Here is a 19,240-nt window from a genome sequence, read left to right on the forward strand (position 1 = left end):
AATTCCAACCATAGAGCATGTTTGCCTTGAGTAGTTTAAAACTTGATAAATAATAATAATTTAAATTTCAATATAAGGTGGAACTCTTTTTTATTTTTGTAATTAATAAAATCTTTTAAATGAAATGTAGTTGAAACATCGACTTACTTACGAACTTCTTTATAATTATGGACATAACACCTAAAAATCATTTATAATTAGAGGGCATACCAACTAATAATGTCAGTACCTAATACTACACTTTTATGCAATTATTTGTGACACCCAAAATAAACAAACTTTCATTTAAAACTAGTTAAATAAACCGACTTAATTTTAGCCTAAAAGCAAGCTCATATTTAAAAGTAAATTCCACTTCTCACAACCCATATCAAGCTTGATTGGAGCCGTTCCGGAAAATAACATTTTCTTTCAATAAAGCTAAAATGAAAAGAAATATCAAACCAACAATTATATATGTCTATTTCCACTTCAAAGCAACATATAAAACAATCTAACTGGAGTCGTTCGGATTTACATAGTTACAAAAGCATATTCCCCTGTGAATCATAACTGCTCTGGGCATATGCCAAAATCATCAAACCAAGCTTTTGCAAATTGCAAAGACACAATATATTTGTTTTACGACCATTAAATATAGACTCAGTCTGGGTTCCTCAATTTACTGTCCAAGCTCTATTCTGTCTCCATTCCCACTTCATGCATAATATGAACCTGGCTGTGCTGTTAACCTACGCCAGCCCACTACCATTCACACTGTACCTTCGACCATACCCGACTGTGGACACAACCCAAAGACTAGATGCCTCAACTGGAACACCCCCTCCCCAAAACTATTGTCCCATCATCTCCATAAGGACTTCAATACTGGACCAGATAAATCCTGGAAGACTAACAGCTTTTATAGCTCAAAAGCATACAAATGGTAGTCAGATATGCAGTCCCATCTCAAACGACATAACACGCTCCCACTAGTGCACCAACACAAAAACAAATGCATGCAAACAGCAGCACTACATACCTCTAGCTGAAATTGAATCCCCCTGAAGGAACAGGAAGCTCACCCCCGCCAAAATGAAACCCTGTTTGAGAGGCATCACCTGGCGGCATTGTCTCATCCTCCTCCTCCAACCAATATGTCTCGAGAACTTTCACAGCCTTTTCATAAATCTCAGTGTTATCGTGGGACTGTAAATTCTCGATCTTCTCCAGACCCTCAGCATCATCAATCATTTGTGCATAGAGATTCACTCCTCCGGTAGTGCCCAGGTTCTTATCAGCTTCTCCTACCTTCAAAATGTTTTCAAGCCCTTCTAAACAGACTGTTACAATCCTTGGATCAGGGCAGTTAAGAAGATCACACAATGGCTTTATACAACCTTGACTAACAAGGAATCTGAAACACATGACATGCCCAAATGAGAACTAGTTTATCATTTAATTCTTTACCAAGAAATTATTCCAAACAACTAAGATGATAATAGTTTTCATACTTGATCTGATCATGAGTACCACCAGATGTGGCATTTGAGATGGCCCATGCCGCTTCTTTCTTGATATCAAATTCAGCATTTTGAAGCAGATGAACCAGTGGAGATATAATATTAGCTTCAATTACAGCCTGTAAAATCCATATCATTACACACCATTTCTTGTCATAAATACTACAGACAAAACCACAGATCCAAAAGCGATAAAACAAGATAAATATAAAGGCAACAAGAAAGTGATACAGTTCCAAATTTTACCTGTATCTGCTCCTTATTTCCAGCTGTGATATTTGAGATTGTCCAACAAGCTTCCTTCTTGATGCTCTTTTTGAAATTATTTGTCAAGAGGTTTAGAAGGCATGGCAACACTTGATGATTGATAATACACTGTGTGCCAAAAAGATTTTCCCAGAAATGAGAAAAGACAAAATGGTTATACCATATAAGCAAAAAGATTACCTTTAGCAACTAAATTCAAAAAATCTTGACTAAATGGCAGGAGACTTATATTCCTAGAAAGATCTTTAAAAGACAACCTAGAAAGTGGTTGATACCTGGGTTTGACCATCATCTCCTGTGACAATATTTCCAACTGTGCGAAGAGCAGGTATTAGCACTGAAGGAGATGGGTGCCTGTGAAAACCAAGAATTTTAGATTTAGAAGCAAACAAAATAAAATTTAATCACAGACAAAAAGAATGAGACTCAATCAGCAGCAAAAATCTAACTCACATCAAGAGCTCCACCAGACGCCCACAAACACCTGCTTCTATAACAGCTTGGATTTTGTCATTTGTACCATCAGAAAGATATGAGAGCGCCCAACATGCATCAGTTAAGACTTCTTCATCATTCGAATGAATAAGGTGTGTCAATGCAGGAAGTGCAGGTTTAACCTGAACAATTAATAAAGGAAAAGCAATAAGATAGATAATTCAAACCCAAGACTGGTTGCATACGTATTTGTGGTTCAAAACTAATACTTGATATTAGAGATGTGCAACACCTCAATTCCTAGTACACTTAGCAATCTATTGCAAAGCATAATTTTCATGATCCAACATGCAATCCACTATCTCAGATTTCAAAGGCCGCCAAAGGACAATGATTTGGCATTGTAAGTCAATATCACATCAACAGACTTGGGAATCCTTGTTAAACCCACAACAATTCCCCAAGAAAAGGAGGGAAAGAGGGTCAAACCAGATCAAAGGGAGGCTGGGGCTTTCCCCGACAAAAGTTTGAGAGAGTCCATGTTGCATTCCTCAGCATAGAAAGTTTAACATGCTCATTTAACTGTGCCAACAAAGGAAGCAAAGCACCATGACTAAGAACCAGGTCACGACATCTAGGAGAATCTCCAGCAACATTTCCCAGTGCCCAGACAGCCTGAACATTCAGAGTGAAAAGAGAATAAGATTGTATATAATATTTCATTCTAGCTTTTGCCTAGTAAAGTTCATTGTGCACACTTCTTAATTCTGTCGATCAAAACTATGCTAAATGCGTTCCATATACTTACCTGCTCACGAACATCATCACTTGGTGAAGCAAGCAATTTCACAAATATAGGAACAGCCCCATGATCAATTACCACCTTTGTGTTCTCAGATGTCCCAGAAGCAATATTAGTTAGGGCCCAAGCTGCCTCAAACTAAGAAATATGAAATCAGTAAGAATCTTACATCTAGAAATTTGAAGTCATAAAATAATGTTGAAGTTAACAAGAAATCCAACCTGAAGCTGTGGGAAATCATCCCTCGCAAGGAATTCAATGAAGCGAGGAACAACTCCTGCTTGTATCACTTGGTCAATAGGTGGGCTGCGTTCTGGGATAAATAACAAAAGATATTATTAGTTCAGAATTTTTATCACTACCAAACAAAATTATTACGTGATTAAATTCTAACCAATTGAAAGCAACTTCCTAAACTGTGAGGTTGCCTCAAGCTGCATATTACTATCGTCAGCCCAGACACCAGCAACCATGGCTGGCAAATTTTCCAACTGCAGTTGAACAGGATCAGAACAATCCAATGCAATTAACTGTAATAGGGTAAACCATGACAAAAGCAAATTTCATGGAACATGCTGCCAATTACTAAAAACATTTTGCTTTGAAATAAATTGAAAGAGGAAACCCCTTTTTACAACTCTAATTAATTAAAAACAAATTAAGAAGCACTAATTTGAGAATTCAAAAACCAACCCCGAATATTTGTTGTAGAATATAAGATAACTAGCTACATAATCTTTAAGCTTAATACGAGAAAAAAATAAAATGAATTGCTTATTCGACAACTCATGTTACTGTCTACCAAAACGTTTAAACAACAACAGAGTTCCCAATCAAATCAACGAAAATACACCAAAAAGCATCTATATATATATATATGACCTCATCAACACAATCGAAACCTAATATATGCAAAATTCTCTAAATTTTAAAAACCTACCATAATCCTAATCCGATAAGATTAATTAAAAACCGAAAAATCTCTGAATAAGCAAGCTTCAACAACTTAAAGCAATTTATGAATACTGAAAAAGAAACGAGAAAAATAGAACAATTGAAAATCGACCTTTTTCTCAACGGCAGAGGAGTGAAGAGAAGCAGGCATTGGCTGCGCTTGAAGCCCTTCACGTCGCTTCTTCTGCAAACTCTCTTCACGGCGATTCTTCCTAATCTCCACCATGTTATCCTCCCTCCTCCGCCTTCCTTCCTCAGCGTCCACCGCCACCTTGTACCTGTTCCTTCGAACCTCCGTCCTCGAGTTTGGTCTCAATGACATCTTCTCCGATTTTCTGGAACAAAACTATAATTTAAAAGAGAATCGGAATACAAAACACTATTTTCCTTCTTCACTGAATATCCCAGAGGAACAGAAAAATCTTTCTGAAGGTTTGGTTTAGATTTTTGATCGATTTTAAGAAGAGAGGAGGGAGAGAGGGTTTATATAAGATTGTAGCGGAAATCGATTTCTAAAAAATGGTCGTGGATTGGGACATAATTACAATCCTACCATTTCCCAGTAATTGGTAAAAATGCTACACAGTCGGATAGGGCCCAAAAGTAAAGACCCAAATCAAACGAAAGCAAGTCCATTCATAAGCCCAACCCATAATGTTTTGAACCTAAGTAGAAGTCAGCGCAAGTTTGAGCAATGAGAGAAGTCATGATCCAAAAAATAGCTTTCAACCACTCATGCCAATTGAAACTCAAACCCAAACATCAGAGCTACCAACACTGCTCCTTAGAACCTTAGCTTGCCAAGGGGCACAAACAAAACCCAGGGGGAAAAAGTGGAAAAGCAGCACTATCAAAGATGTCACAATGACAACGAAACCGTCATAGACTAAAAGCTCCTTTAGATGCTCGTTTAATGTCGATGCAATGTGGTTACTATAAAAATCTATCTGGTCGCAATTCTAAAATGTGTTTGGATGGCAAAGCTGTTGTGCGGTGTAAGCACTACACTACACTGTAGAATTCTCATCGGGAGATTGGACTCTTTTGAGTCCTATTAAAAGTTTTAAAGAAATTATTTGATATAATATCTTGGACCTTTTTTGAGAGTGTAATAAGTGTTATATTTATTTATACTAATTTATCTGTCACGTGCAGTGCATATGATTTTACGTGTTTATTTTTAAAATTTATTAAAAAATATATTTTATGATTTTTAAAATATATATTTGCTAATTAAATGAGAATTAGTCTAATTTATAATAAAAATCCATTAATTCTAAAGAATAGTTGAGACAATAAAATAACATTTTAAAAGTAATAAAAAAAGTGGGTAACAACCGACAAAAAATATTAAGTTATTAGATAAAATAACTTGTCATTAAGTCAAAATTTTATCTAAAAAGAATCATTACTTTAATATTTTATTGTCTTTGATATAATATTTCACAATTATGTAAATATCATTAAAATTAAATAATAGTAAAATTATCGAATATCAAAAAATAATATTAAAAATCATAATACTTAAATAATTATAATTCCATTATTATTAAAATATATATAAATGAATTGGATTCAAGTTTTTCATAGTTTTTAATATTATTATGTACTGTATTATTTTAAAAAAATTTAAATATTCATATAAATATTTTATTAAAAATTAATATTTTTTTATTATGAATATATATAAAATTTATAAAACATAAATTAAATTAAAATTTTATTATTTAAATATTTAAATAAATAATGTAATAAAGTTAGAAATTTAATTTTCATACTTTGAAATTTTTTTAAAAGAATAACTATAGTAATCTGATTTAAAAATATATATTACTAAAATATTACCAATGTGGTTTTAGAAATATAAATGTGAACAAATATTTTAAAGTTTGGTAAAGTAAATAACCATATTTGGTTTTTAATATTATTATATGTTATATATTTTTTTAAATCGTATTTATTACATTTTATTAGTGTTAGATTTATATTTTAATACAATGTATAATTAATAATAAATAGTAAATAATTTCGGTTATATCGATGAGCATTGGACGCAATCTATTTACTTCAGGCATTCCGATAAGGTACTGGGTATCAAATTGGTGTGTTGATTGGATGCCAAATTGATGAGACACCAAAGAGCACTAAAGTGCTAAGGAGAGAGCACCGAAGTGCTGAACTCATACAAGCACGCGAATAACCCTATTGGAATGTCAATCGTAACCTAATTGTTTACTAATTTCACACGGGCATTAATACTGTATTCGTAACATTTAAATCACTGCAGTGTCGTCATGTACATATCATCCATCATAAAACATTTTGTATTCGTTCAATACTTCATATATGTTTATAAATGTCACATATACAATACTTTACAATTTAGTCCCTTCAATGTCGAATATCATTATATTCACATCAACTCAAATAACAAGCAAAATAAAACATTACAAACATTAAAAGAATTAACATAGTAAGTTCCATATGAACTTACCTGACAAAAACAACAAACAAACAAAACATCAAGGACTATTTCACAATTTTGTCTTTTCCTCGATTATCCTCCGGTAGATTCAAATCACGATCTATCATCACACAATGTATCTTGAAACCCTATGAACTTGCAGTTATAGAAGGTTGTGTTGTCCCCTGATATTCTCATGGCGATTGTCTATGCCAAGATTTTTATACCATCTGACATCTCAGCTGAATTCTGTAACAAAAACAAGCCATGAAAGGACCATGAAACCCTCCCAAGATTCAATAACAAACCTAATAATATAACACTCAATTCATTTATAGTATTATAAATTAATACGAGAAAACTTATAATAAATGGAAACGTTAGTTACCATAAAGGCAATGTTGGTAGCCATGAAGTAGTCGCTTTCCACCACCACTGTCACACTATTCACCATACCAAACTACTTCGTCGTCCCATTAAACACTATCTTGGGCATATCCGAGGGTAGAGGTGAGCGTTTGATCGAATTGAGTGAAAAATTTCTACTTAATCAAGTTGACAAGTCTTGTTTTATCATCCTAATTCGATTTGAAATTTTTTTTCGAATCAAGTCAAGAGAAATTGATTTAAGTCGAGTCGAAATCGAGTGAAATTTTTCGAGTTAAATTAAAAACTTAAACATGTGAAATTTAAATTTTGTTACAGTATAACTAATTCCATGTTAGAGCACATAAATTTGAAATCATATATATTTAAAAAAAATTCAAAGCAAAAAAAAATACTTTAGTATGATAAACTTGAACTAGGATGGAGTCTAAAGGGTGCACTTGAATCCATTAACGATGGTCGCTTCCCTTTCTATACACATATATAAAAGTTTCACTAATATCAAATACTAAGTCATATCTATACACTTAAATATAAAATGAAGGTAATACGTGGCACATTAACCATTTTTCCTCTTTTTTTTTTTGCATTTTACAAAAAGGTTAAATGCCAGTTTTAGTCCTTCTAATATGTCAAAATTTTATATTTAATTTATTATTTTTATTTTAATTTGATATTATATTTTTATAATGTTATTAATTAGTCCAAACAAGTAATAACATTTATTTTTCGATTAAAACATTTTATGGTTATATATAATTTTTTACCCCAAAAGGCTTAGAGTTTGACACATGGCTCTGCATTTCTTTTAGGTTTGTGTCACTTTTTTTATATTATAAGACAATTGTCAAATTTTAATTTTGACCTCTAAACTATGTTGAAACTTGAGATTTAATTTATATAATTTAATTTTCAACATTATTTGGTCTCTCTACTTTTATAGATAAAACCCAACCTCCAAGACGTGAAGGGGAAGCAGGAAACCATCGTCGCTTGTGTCGCTAAGGCTATGCTCCCCCTCGAGAATAGAAAACTCAGATGCGAAATGAGGAATCTCGATCACTCGCGCACGCAAACTCCATCTCATTTCTTTATACTTTATAGTATAGGGAAAAACTTTAGCCTCGACAGAGGTCTTAGAAACACGATCTCGCAGTGGACAAAGGGGCAATAATCGGCCGCCAGCTCCTCTCATTCTAGGCATATTCGATGAAGGAAAGAAAAGAAAAAGGCAAAGAAAAAAATTTTACCTTGAGAAAGATCTTTAGTTGATTCTGATTTTAAAAGTGAGTAAGTGTAAATATAAGAGCTCCGAAAAACCCCTCTTTTAAAGGAAAATTTCCCCGTGTCTTGATGGTTCAAATAGCCGAGAAGTTCCAATGGTTAGATACATGGGAGCATGATCCGTCCGAACACGTGGCGAAGCACACATCAGATTCAAACGTCCAACATGTATCCACAATCTATAATAAATTCGAAATAATGGTCCTAAGGAGTGCCACTTTATAATACTTCTTAACCCCAATAAGGGGGACTTCTCGACTAATACCCGATTCTTAGATAATACCCGAGTTAGCTACACGTGACCCAAATATGTCCCACCAAATGATTGAGTGCGAAACGAACCACGAGGGGACAACATGGGAGTTTGTTGATCTAGCTCGCAGATCCAGCTCGCACAAATCGGGTGAGGATCACAGTCCAGTCCGCTAAAAGCCCAATGTGCTCGCTAAAGGCCCAAGGTACTTACAGAATGGAGATCATATGTTATGCAGGTGACCCAGAGTGAAACACGTGTCCAGTGGGCTTAAAGCCCGCTCAGAATGTTAGTTCCAAGAACAGAGAGGATCGTATACACTGCAGGTGACCCAAGGCGAAACATGTGTCTAACAGGCCTGGAGCCAACACGGAATGTCAGTCCTAGGAACGATGGAGTCAAGACAAAACAATGGGATCAGGTTACGAGGTGCAATAGTATAATTACCTGAATGCTTCTATTGACGAGATACGAGACAAAATTATTCAACAAATCTCAAGTTTCAACATAGATTAGAGGCTAAAATTAAAATCTGACAATTGTCTTATAATGTAAAAAAAGCGACACAAACTTAAAAGAAATGTAGAGCCATGTGTTAAACTTTTAGACTTTTGGGGTAAAAAATTATATATAATCACGAAATGTTTTAATCGAAAAATTAAATTTATTACCTATTTGGACTAATTAATAACATCATAAAATATAAGACCAAATTACAATTTAAATAATAAATTAAATATTAAATTTAGACATATTAGAGGGATTAAAACTGATATTTAACCTTTTTGTAAAATGCAAAAAAAAAAAAGGGAAAATGGTTGATGTGTCATGTGTTACATTCTTTCTATATATAAGTGTCACCTTACTTTTATATATAAGTGTATAGATATGGCTTAGTATTGGATATCAATGAAACTTTTATATATGTGTGTGTATGTGTAGATATGGCTTAGTATTTGACATCAATAAAACTTTTATATATACGTGTATGGAAGCTGAGACTTAAAGTCATATTTGCTTTCATCCATCAAAATTTGTAAAAGCAAATATGACTCTAAGTCTTGGCTTCCATGCATGAGAAATGTACATTGTATTGTTGCCTGAACCTGTAATGTTACAGTAAAGGAATGTAAACCTGCTGTCATCTTCCACTATTTCCCTCACTTGTGTTGTGATCACACCAAATATTTTCTGACCGACTGAACCATGGCGTTCTACATAAAAAAAACATACATCATTGCAGTAATAAATGGATATCCTTTAAGATAGTACAAGGACTAAATCCATGATTTGAGGATAATATAGGGGCCCTGTTAGAGTATATCAAAGAAGCTACAAGTCAGTTAGGCAATTCAATTTGTTAGTAGGTTGTTAATGTTCAGTTAATATTAGTTGAGGTCCTATACCTTAGTATAATTACATGTATCAACAATAATCAAAATTATGGATAATACACTAAAGATTCAGTGTGTAAAAATATTCGTTTTACCAGTGTAACTTTCATAATCGCTTTCATATTCACTTTCATGGTATCTTTTGCCTAAGATCTTGGTCACATCTTCTTGTTGCATTCTCATGGCTCAGTCCGTGAATTATGTCTCTACCACCAATGCCACTCCTCCACCTGTGCGTGATCCGACTCCTTCGACTCGCTTGAGTTGGTAAGACTCGTTTAATGCAGTGTTTTCCTAAGCATGATACGGTTAAACTAGATGAAGGCAATTTTATACAATGGCAGCAATACATTTGGCTAATTCTAGAAGGATATGAACTTACTGATTTTGTTGATGGATCTCTTTCGTTTCCACCTCGTTTTATGCCAACTCAAGATGGACATATGGTGTTAAATCTTGATGCTTCTTTGTTTCATCAACAGGATAAGTTTCTTGCATTGTGGTTGCTATCTACAATCAGTGTATCCTTCCATTCATAATATTGGAGTTAAGTCAAGCTCTGTGGGGTGTGTGGTTTTTGAACTATAGCATCGTCGGCTTGGTCATCCCTGTAACACCCCTTACCCATATTCCTTGACGGAATAGAGTATGAGGTATTACTAATTTTTTTTATAAAAAAATTTCGGCAGCATTTCTGCTTATTTTTACATAAAACCCCCTGCAAGTTTTCAAAACACAATTTCAAACGATTTCAACATTTCAACCAATTGCAGATATATATGTGTATACACAATTTATCCATTAATAAACACCAACCTATTAAACCGAACAATACTATATATACATATTTATACCACATTACATAAAGTCATCTATACATGCCATGTTTCAAAAGTGTTGATTGCCAAAATACCCAAAAAGTTGATGATAGTGTGGATGATTTCCTGAATTCGTCCAAGTTCCGAACTGGCTGATGTCACTATAATCAGGGGAAAATACAAACGAGTAAGAATATAGCTTAGTAAGTAAACATATGACAAGTAAATAAATTTTTCACAAGATTACATAGTGACATAATTTTTATCACACATAAATTTCATTGTTTGCTCAATTTCCAGCAAGCTGTTTTTCTGCATCACAGTCGCCAATTTATTTTTATCTGGAGCTACAGGGCTCCAAATTAACCTTCGTAAATTTTTTCCAAAACTAGACTCATATACCTTTCCACCATAAAATTTTCAGAATTTTTGGTTTAGCCAATTAGTACAGTTTATTCTTTAAACCTTCCCCTATTTCACTTCCTGACAATTCTGACCTCTCCTTACTAAAATTTACTTATCTCCATGTAAAAAATTCAAACAATGTTCTTGTTTCTTTATATTAAAAATAGACTCATTAAGGAATCCAAGCATGTAAATTCTAAGCCATAATTATTTTTTTACAATTTTTGGTGATTTTCCAAAGTTGGAATAGGGGATTTCGAGATCAGTTCAACCCTGTCTCAATAAAATTCAAATATCCCCAAATATACAACTCTTTTGATTCCCATTTTTATTTCATATGAAAATAGACTCATTTAGCTTAAATTTCATATATTATTAAACTTTTAATTCATTTTCCACCATTTATAGTGATTTTTCAAAGTTTCCCAACTGTTGTTGTTCACAACAGTTTTGTATTTAAATTTTCTCTTTTGTAGGTTTGATGTTTCCTTCTACCTCACACATGGGTTGATTAAGTATTAAACCCAATATCCCTCACATATTCTCGTCCACCTTATATATATTCACCTTTCCAATTTTCCCCTGTTGAACACTCGGAATGTTGTCTGTTATCGGTGGATTCAGCACTTAGCAACCACTAGTGATTCGGGGAATCAGCACTTAGCAACCCCTTTCACATTTAAGATACGGTGGGATTAGCACTTAGCAACCACCAATGAGTCGGGGAATCAGCACTTAGCAACCCCTTGGGGGAATCAGCACTTAGCAACCCCCTTCACATTTAAAATACGGTGGAATCAGCAGTTAGCAACCACCAATGATTCGGGAAATCAGCACTTAGCAACCCCCTTTATATTCAATGTACTCCGGCTTATTCCGAGTGTTCAACAGAAAACCGTGTTTTTCAACACTTTACCACCTTTCCCAACTTAACCACATTTTTAGTATCTATACCAAGTATTTATTCTATGTTCAATTAAATCTCAACATATATTGAATAATATCAAAATAATGCATTAATTCACATGTTTACTTATCTCGGTGCAAAATATTGTAATTTTGTAATTTACTCCACGACCTTCTCTTTTTCCCATTTGAGATTATCTTCTCATCTTTCTTGATCTATAATAGCAAATTTAACTCATTAAATGTTCACATTTATTAAAATAGTCCTCCCCTCAACTTTTTGAAAAATTTCAATTTTCCCCCAAACTTTTGCATATTTACATTTTTGTCCCCAAGCTCGGAAATTAAATTTCACTTATGTTTTATGACATGCTGAACATTTTTACCTTCTATGAAAACATCAAATTCTCACTCTAACACACACTTTTGAACATTAATTATTTTTATCGATTATGTCAATTTACCCGTTTTCGCTTAAAATCGCTTAGCAAAAGTTGTTTAACATAATTTCTAGCTTCATATTCTACCATAAAACAGAAAAATAAACACATTTCACCTATGGATATTTTTCCAAATATGAGCTAGAATAAGCTAAATTAAGCTACCGGGACTCCAAAAACGTAAAGAACATTAAAAACGAGGCTTGGAATCACTTACTATTGAGCTTGGAAGCTTAAAAACCCTAACTATGGCTTCCCCCTTGCTGATTTCGTTCACCATGAAGAAGATGAGCACATTTTGCCATCTTTTTCCCTTTTTAATTCTTTTTATTACTAAAGGACTAAAATGCCCCCATTAAAAAAATCTATTTCACCCATTTCTTATGTCTATTTTTGTCCATCAATTAACTAATGGTATAATTACCATATACGGACCCCCAATTTATAATTTCATAACAATTGGACACTTCTAACATGTAGAACTCAACTTTTGCACTTTTTACAATTTAGTCCTTTTGACTAAATTGAGTGCCCAAACATCGAAATTTTTGAACGAAATTTTGAATGAAATTATAGACCATAAAAATATAATGACAATAATATTTTCCCTCGTCGGATTTGTGGTCCCGAAACTACTGTTCTGACTAGGCCTAGAATCGGGCTGTTACAATCCCTCTGCCTCGAATCGTTCAGTCCATTTTAAATAAATGTCATATTGTTTCTCATAAAAAATCCCTTGGTTCTATATGCACTGCTTGTCGGAAAGGCAAATCCTACAAATTATTGTTTTCTAATTTTACTACTGAATATACTTGCTCGTTTGAATTGGTTGTATCAGACTTATGGTGGCTTGCTTCTGTTGGATGTGGTAATAATTGGTACTATGTATCATTTGTTGATATGTTTAGTCATTTCACTTGGCTGTTTTTCATTCAGAAAAAATCTCGAGCCATTGAGTGTTTTACTCAGTTTTAGAAGATGGTCAAAACTCAATTTAGGAAGGATATTAAGCAGTTTCAAAATTATTGGGTGATGAGTATCTCACGTTCACATCTGTGCTTGCTCAACATGGTATTGTTCATCAGGTTTCGTGTCCGCATACATCTGAACAAAATAGAGTAGCAGAACGGAAACATCGACATATTGTTGAGGTCAGTTTTATGCTTTTTGCTCAAGCAAATGAACAAAAACATCGACATATTATTGAGGTCAGTTTTATGCTTTTTGCTCAAGCAAATCTGCCATTGAAATTCTAGGGATACGCCTTTGCTTGTACAGTGCATTAAATAAACAAACTACCCACCTCAGTCTTAAAGGATAAATATCCATACATGGTACTTTATGACAATGATCCTTCTTATGATCATCTGCGAGTATTTGAGTGCAGTTGCTTCCCTTATTTCCATCCTTTTCAACATCATAAGTTGGAATTTCTATCTCAACCATGCACGTTTTTTGGGATATAGTTCTCAACATAAAGGATATCAATGTCTTACGCCGGATGGTAAAATTGTTATTTCTTGGCATGTTGTTTTTTTTATGAAAATCGATTTTTATATCTTGCAAAATCTTTGTATTCTAATATGTCGAATGAGTGTGTTTCCATGCATGTTCCTGTTGTGCAGTCTTCGTTCCCATCTTCTGTGCTTTCAAGTAGACCAAATGAGTTATTACGTCCTGAAGTTCTCTCTCGTGACACATCACGCGGTCCCACTACTTCTGCTACTCCAGATTTGGTTACTCAAAAGAATTATTCGTGATAAAGGGAGCCCCTTCAAAGTTACAACTCCTAAAGTCCCATTGACCGAATCAATTACTACAATGGTTGAATCACTACAAAAATAGGTCAAGCAAGGTTTGCTCAACCAAACAAATGAGGAAGGAATCAGACGTGAAGGAAGTAAGGACGATACACAGCAACAACAATAAGTCTGGTATTATTCTCTTTATATTTTATGATGAATTCTAAACTCAATTTATCTCTTTTCGTTTGGAACTATCAATGATATGCTAGTATTAAATTTACTCACATATTTAGAGAATATAATATTGAATTTAGACCAGACATTATAGGTCTTTTAGAACCTAAAGTAAGTGGAAGTAAGGTGGATGAAATAATCGCTAAATTAGGCTTTCTACATTCTCATCAAGTTGAAGCAAGAGGTTTTTTCGGTGGAATTTGGATCGGTTGGAGAGAAACAATCAAACTTGAAATAATCCAAAATCACCCCCAATTTATTCTTGTTAAAACATACAATGAGGGGGCTACTGCAACCTATTCTAATTGCTATCGTCTATGGGAGCCCCAACAGTACAAAAAGGAAAAGTTTATGAGAAGGTTTAAAAACAACTCCTTCGTCCGATAATACCCCTTGGATGGCAATAGGAGATTTCAACGCTATTCTCCCTGAAGAAGACAAAAAGTGTGGTAGCGTCATAGAAAAAAGATGCCCACACTTTGGAGAATTCGTTGAATCCAAAAATCTACAGGATCTAGGATTTCGAGGGCCCTTTTTTACTTGGCAACAAGGAGGAGTCTTTGAAAGATTGGATTGAGCAATAGGCAATGCAGCTTGGTGCCAATCTTTTCCACATTGTTTAGCAACACATTTTACTCGAATCAAGTCAAATCATAGGCCGTTGTTTGTTAACACTAATCTGGAATTCAAACTCTCTAAAGGAAGGCCATTCAGGTTTCTTGCTGGATGGGCACAACATCAAGAATTTTCCAACATAGTCAAGATCTATTGGCATTACAGGGGAGACATGTACAATACTTTAGATTAACTCACTACTTGTATCAAAAACTAGAACAAAAATGTCTACGGACACATTGGGAGTCACAAACAAAAACTAATGAAAGCTTTAAGTTCAGTACAAATGAAACTTGAAAAATCATATTCGAACTCCCTAACCCAGAAAGAACTGAGTATTAGAGAGGAACTGAAGAATGTTCTTGACCATGAAGAATTACTGTGGAAGTAAAAATCCAAATGCGATTGGCTCAAACTAAGAGATAGAAATACAAAATTTTTTCATAACCAAATGTATAGAAGGAAAATTAATAACATTACTGCACTCCACAACTCAAACAAAGATTGGCTATATGACCTAGACGTCATACCAAAAGAAGCTGTTACTTACTTCCAAAATTTATATGGTGAAATGCCAAGCAGAGTGGGAGAGCTTCCTCCAAGTCAATTTCCTCCTCTAGAGCATAATGACTCTGTTTTTCTTGGAAAAGAGGTCATGAATGAAGAAATCAAATCAGCACTCTTTGACATGGCACCCAGAAGCGATGGATATCATGCTTTTTTCTTTCAAAACCAGTGGAACAATATAAGAGGAGCAGTATGTGATTGGGTCAAAAAGGTGTTCAACGGACGTCCCATCGACCAAGAACTCAACAATACTCTACTTGTCCTAATCCCAAAGATTGCTCAAACCGAAGAAATATCTCAATTCAGACCAATAAGCCTTTGTAACGTCCTTTAAAAATTAGTCATGAAAGTAATAGCCAATAAATTTAAAAGAGTTTTCTCTAAAATCATCTCACAAGAACAAGCAGGATTCATCGCCGAAAGAAACATCTCAGACAATGTCATCATAGCCTAAGAGGTCATTTATTCGATGCGTGGAAAAAATAAGAAATGGATGTCGATCAAAATTGATTTAGAAAAAGCTCATGATAAAGTCCGATAGGACTTCATTGACAAATCTCTTCAAGATGCCAGAATACCAAATTACCTTCAAAAAGTAATTATGTCAGCCATTACAACGGCCACCATGCAAGTCTTATGGAATGGAGTCCCCACTGAAAAATTCAAACCTACAAGAGGAATAAGGCAATGTTGCCCTTTATCACCTTACTTATTCATATTATGCATGGAATGGTTAGGGCATAGCTTCCAAACTTCCATAGCCTCAAGAGACTGACTCCCTATTAAGTTATCCAAGAATGGACCAATTTTGTCACACCTATTCTTTGTAGATGATTTGGTGATTTTTTTCAAAAGTAGATATCAAGCATGGCATACTACTAAAGAATATCCTTGAACAGTTATGTAATTTCTCAGGACACTGTGTCAATACAAGGAAAACCAATATATTTTTTTCAAAATGCGTAGCAGACGACTTAAGTGATAGAATATGTAGAATCTTGGGGTACCAGAAAGTACAAGAATTAGGCAAATACTTAGTGTAACAATCCGTTTTCAGTGAAATTGGAATAGTGGTTTTGAGACCACAAATAAGAGTCCAAAGAGAATATTATTTTAATATTATTTTATGGTCTGCATTATGTTAAAAATGTCGTATGAAAATTTTGTTAAGAAAATTTTACCGATTACATGTTTAATTGATAAAAGGACCAAATTGCATAAAATGCAAAAGTTGAGTTCTAGTAGCTATATGTATCAAATAGCTATGGAATTCAAAGTTTGAGGTCCTTATATGGTAAATAGGCCATTAAGAGAAGTTAGTAGATAAGGATGATGATTCATCCATGGAAATTTAATTAAAGAAAATGATGAAATTGGAAATAAAAGATTTTAAAAGATGATAATTGATTAAATGATGAAAATATCATCTTTTTCATCATCTTTCCCAAATTTGTTTTTATGAAAACTCTAGCTAAGAGAAAAGAGTTCAAGCAAGCTTACTTGGCTTAATTGGGTAGGTATTCAAGTCCCGTTTTAGTAATTTTTATATTTTCAAGATCGTAATTACCTAATCTAGCTATCTTGAGGATTTATTTGCAAAGTTATTGAGGTATTAAAATTTTTCCATGGATGAATATAGATGAATTGTGAAGTTTTATGGTAGAAAAAGAAAGGTTGTTGATAGATAAACAACTTTTGTTAAAGGAATTTTGATGAAAATGTGATTTAGGGATTAAATTGTAAAGGTGTAAAATTCAAGGAAATTTTTGAATTTTATAAATTACATGGGCTGTAAATGTTAAATGAAAAATTCGGCTAGGATTGGAATAAGGATTAAATTGCATGAATTTTATTTTCCGAGCTTAGGGACGAAATTGGAATTAATTAAAAGAATAGGGACAAAATGGTACTTTTGCCTAAGATGTAAGTTGGATTGAATTGAATATGATATGTGTTAAATTGATATTAAATTCATTTATATAGATCTGAAAAGATCAAATAAAGAGTTAGATCGAGGAAAAGAAAAAGTATCGGATTAGTAGATCTCTGTATACGAGCAAGTGACGAGGTAAGTTCGTATAATTAGAATCAAACTTTCATTTATGTGCAATTGTATGAAATGAATATGTATATATATATGTGAATTGAATGGTTAAAATAAATGATATTGAATTGCTTAATTTGAAGTGTATTGAGTAATACCGAGCCCTGTTTGAGCTATAGAAAATCGTAGGATACGAGTGACATTTCACTAGGGTTACCGTTTTGGTCGAGCTCCTGTATTTGTTACGGACTCACCACAGCTTGTATGAGCTTACCGATATATCAGCTCTTATGAGCTTATTGTTTCAGCTCGATAGAGCTTATCATTCTTCAGCTCGGAATGAGCTTACCGATCAAGGCTCGAAAGAGTGAAAATGATAATGAATTGACGGATTACCGATTAAGGCACATAGTGTGTGTCACTCGAGTATCCTTTGATGTTTCATTAGGTTCAACATGCATTATACTGTTACCTATTATATGATTGAGAATGAGACGAAATATGATATGTGTTATAAGGACGTATGGAATTGGGAGCGAAATTATATGAAATGTATGAAAGAAATCATGAAAGAGTAAAATTTGCAATAAAACAGTTTTAGACAACAGTAGTTGTATAATTTTGAAAAATCACTAACAATTGTGGGAATCGCATTAGAGGTTGAATAAAGCATGAAATTAAAGCTTATTGAGTCTAGTTTCACATAGAAGAAATGGTGTAAGCAAAAAAATCTCGTATTTTGAATTTTTGTGAGATAAGGTCAGAATGATTTCAGAATCCCCTATTCTAACTTTGGAAAATCATCAAAAATTTTATAAAAATAATTATGGGTTAGAATTTACATGATTAAAATTCTTAATGAGTCTATTTTCAATAGAAACAAATGAGAATATCATCTGAATCCCGTATTAAGAGATAATTAATTTTTAGAAAAGAAGGGTCGGAACTGTCAGACAGCAGAATAGAGACGACTTTGAAGAATTAACTGTACTTATTGGCTAAACCAAAAATTCTAAAAATTTTATGGTAAGAAGATATGTGAGTTTAGTTTCAGAAAAATCAAGCAGATCTTAATTTGGAGTTCCGTAGCGCAAGATATAAATATTTTAGTGACTATGACTCGAGTAGACTGCTTGACTTGAACATGAGTAAATAGTGGAACTATGTGAAATTTTGATTGTATTATCTTGAGTTAATGTTGTGAGGATTGGTAAAAACATGTTAACAGATTGCTTACTATTTACATATCAACTTGCTAAGCTTTAATGCTTACTCAATTTATTTCTTCGTGTTTTATAGAGGTTTGTTAGCTAGCTCAATTCGGACGACGTTGGAGATAAGCATCACACTATCCAGTCGACTTCTCGATACTTTTGAACTCATGGAAGTTGTGTAAATATGGCATGTATAGGCTAGTTTATGGGAATATGTTTTTGGTTACTTTAGCTTATTGTATAGTTATGTGTTTTGATGTTCTTAAGCCATGAGATTTGGCTTAGTTGTTAAAATGGTCAAATGTGTATAAGATGATATTTGTTAAATGTTTGATGAATTACTGATCTGAACTGAGTTGAAAGTCCAGTAATGCCTCTTAACCTATTCCGGCGACAGTTACGGGTTAGGGGTGTTACAATTAGGAATCCCTTTGCACCACAAAAGAATCTCCAAACCTACGGTGCAATTTTTGGTTGAAAAGGTACGAACAAAATTATGCAATTGGGACG

General features: G+C 33.7%; 1 protein-coding gene across 2 annotated transcripts; it reads right to left on the reverse strand.

The window, feature by feature from the left end:
- Positions 1-438: 438 nt before the first annotated feature.
- Positions 439-4,425, reverse strand: LOC107888328 (importin subunit alpha). 2 transcript variants are annotated; one of them, XM_016812399.2, is made up of 10 exons: positions 4,073-4,425; positions 3,401-3,497; positions 3,228-3,319; positions 3,013-3,144; positions 2,694-2,879; positions 2,223-2,386; positions 2,045-2,123; positions 1,749-1,877; positions 1,494-1,621; positions 439-1,396 (listed from the first exon to the last, which is right to left on the reverse strand). In XM_016812399.2, exons 1-10 carry the CDS (start codon positions 4,280-4,282, stop codon positions 1,024-1,026), a joined length of 1,590 nt encoding a protein of 529 aa, XP_016667888.1. In that variant the 5' UTR covers positions 4,283-4,425; the 3' UTR covers positions 439-1,023. The 2 variants fall into 2 exon arrangements, with proteins under 2 accessions (XP_016667888.1, XP_016667887.1); XM_016812398.2 differs by having other exon boundaries at positions 3,401-3,536.
- Positions 4,426-19,240: the final 14,815 nt, after the last annotated feature.

Source organism: Gossypium hirsutum, chromosome D13, assembly GCF_007990345.1.
Source record: "Gossypium hirsutum isolate 1008001.06 chromosome D13, Gossypium_hirsutum_v2.1, whole genome shotgun sequence".
Lineage (NCBI taxonomy): Eukaryota > Viridiplantae > Streptophyta > Magnoliopsida > Malvales > Malvaceae > Gossypium > Gossypium hirsutum.

Excerpts from the sequence above, each read along its gene's own strand:
- LOC107888328 (XM_016812398.2), bottom strand. The coding sequence starts at position 4,282 with ATGTCATTGAGACCAAACTCGAGGACGGAGGTTCGAAGGAACAGGTAC. Across the intron at positions 2,880-3,012 it reads GTGATGATGTTCGTGAGCAG|GCTGTCTGGGCACTGGGAAA; the intron begins GTAAGTATATGG and ends CTGAATGTTCAG. Across the intron at positions 1,622-1,748 it reads GAAATAAGGAGCAGATACAG|GCTGTAATTGAAGCTAATAT; the intron begins GTAAAATTTGGA and ends TGGATTTTACAG.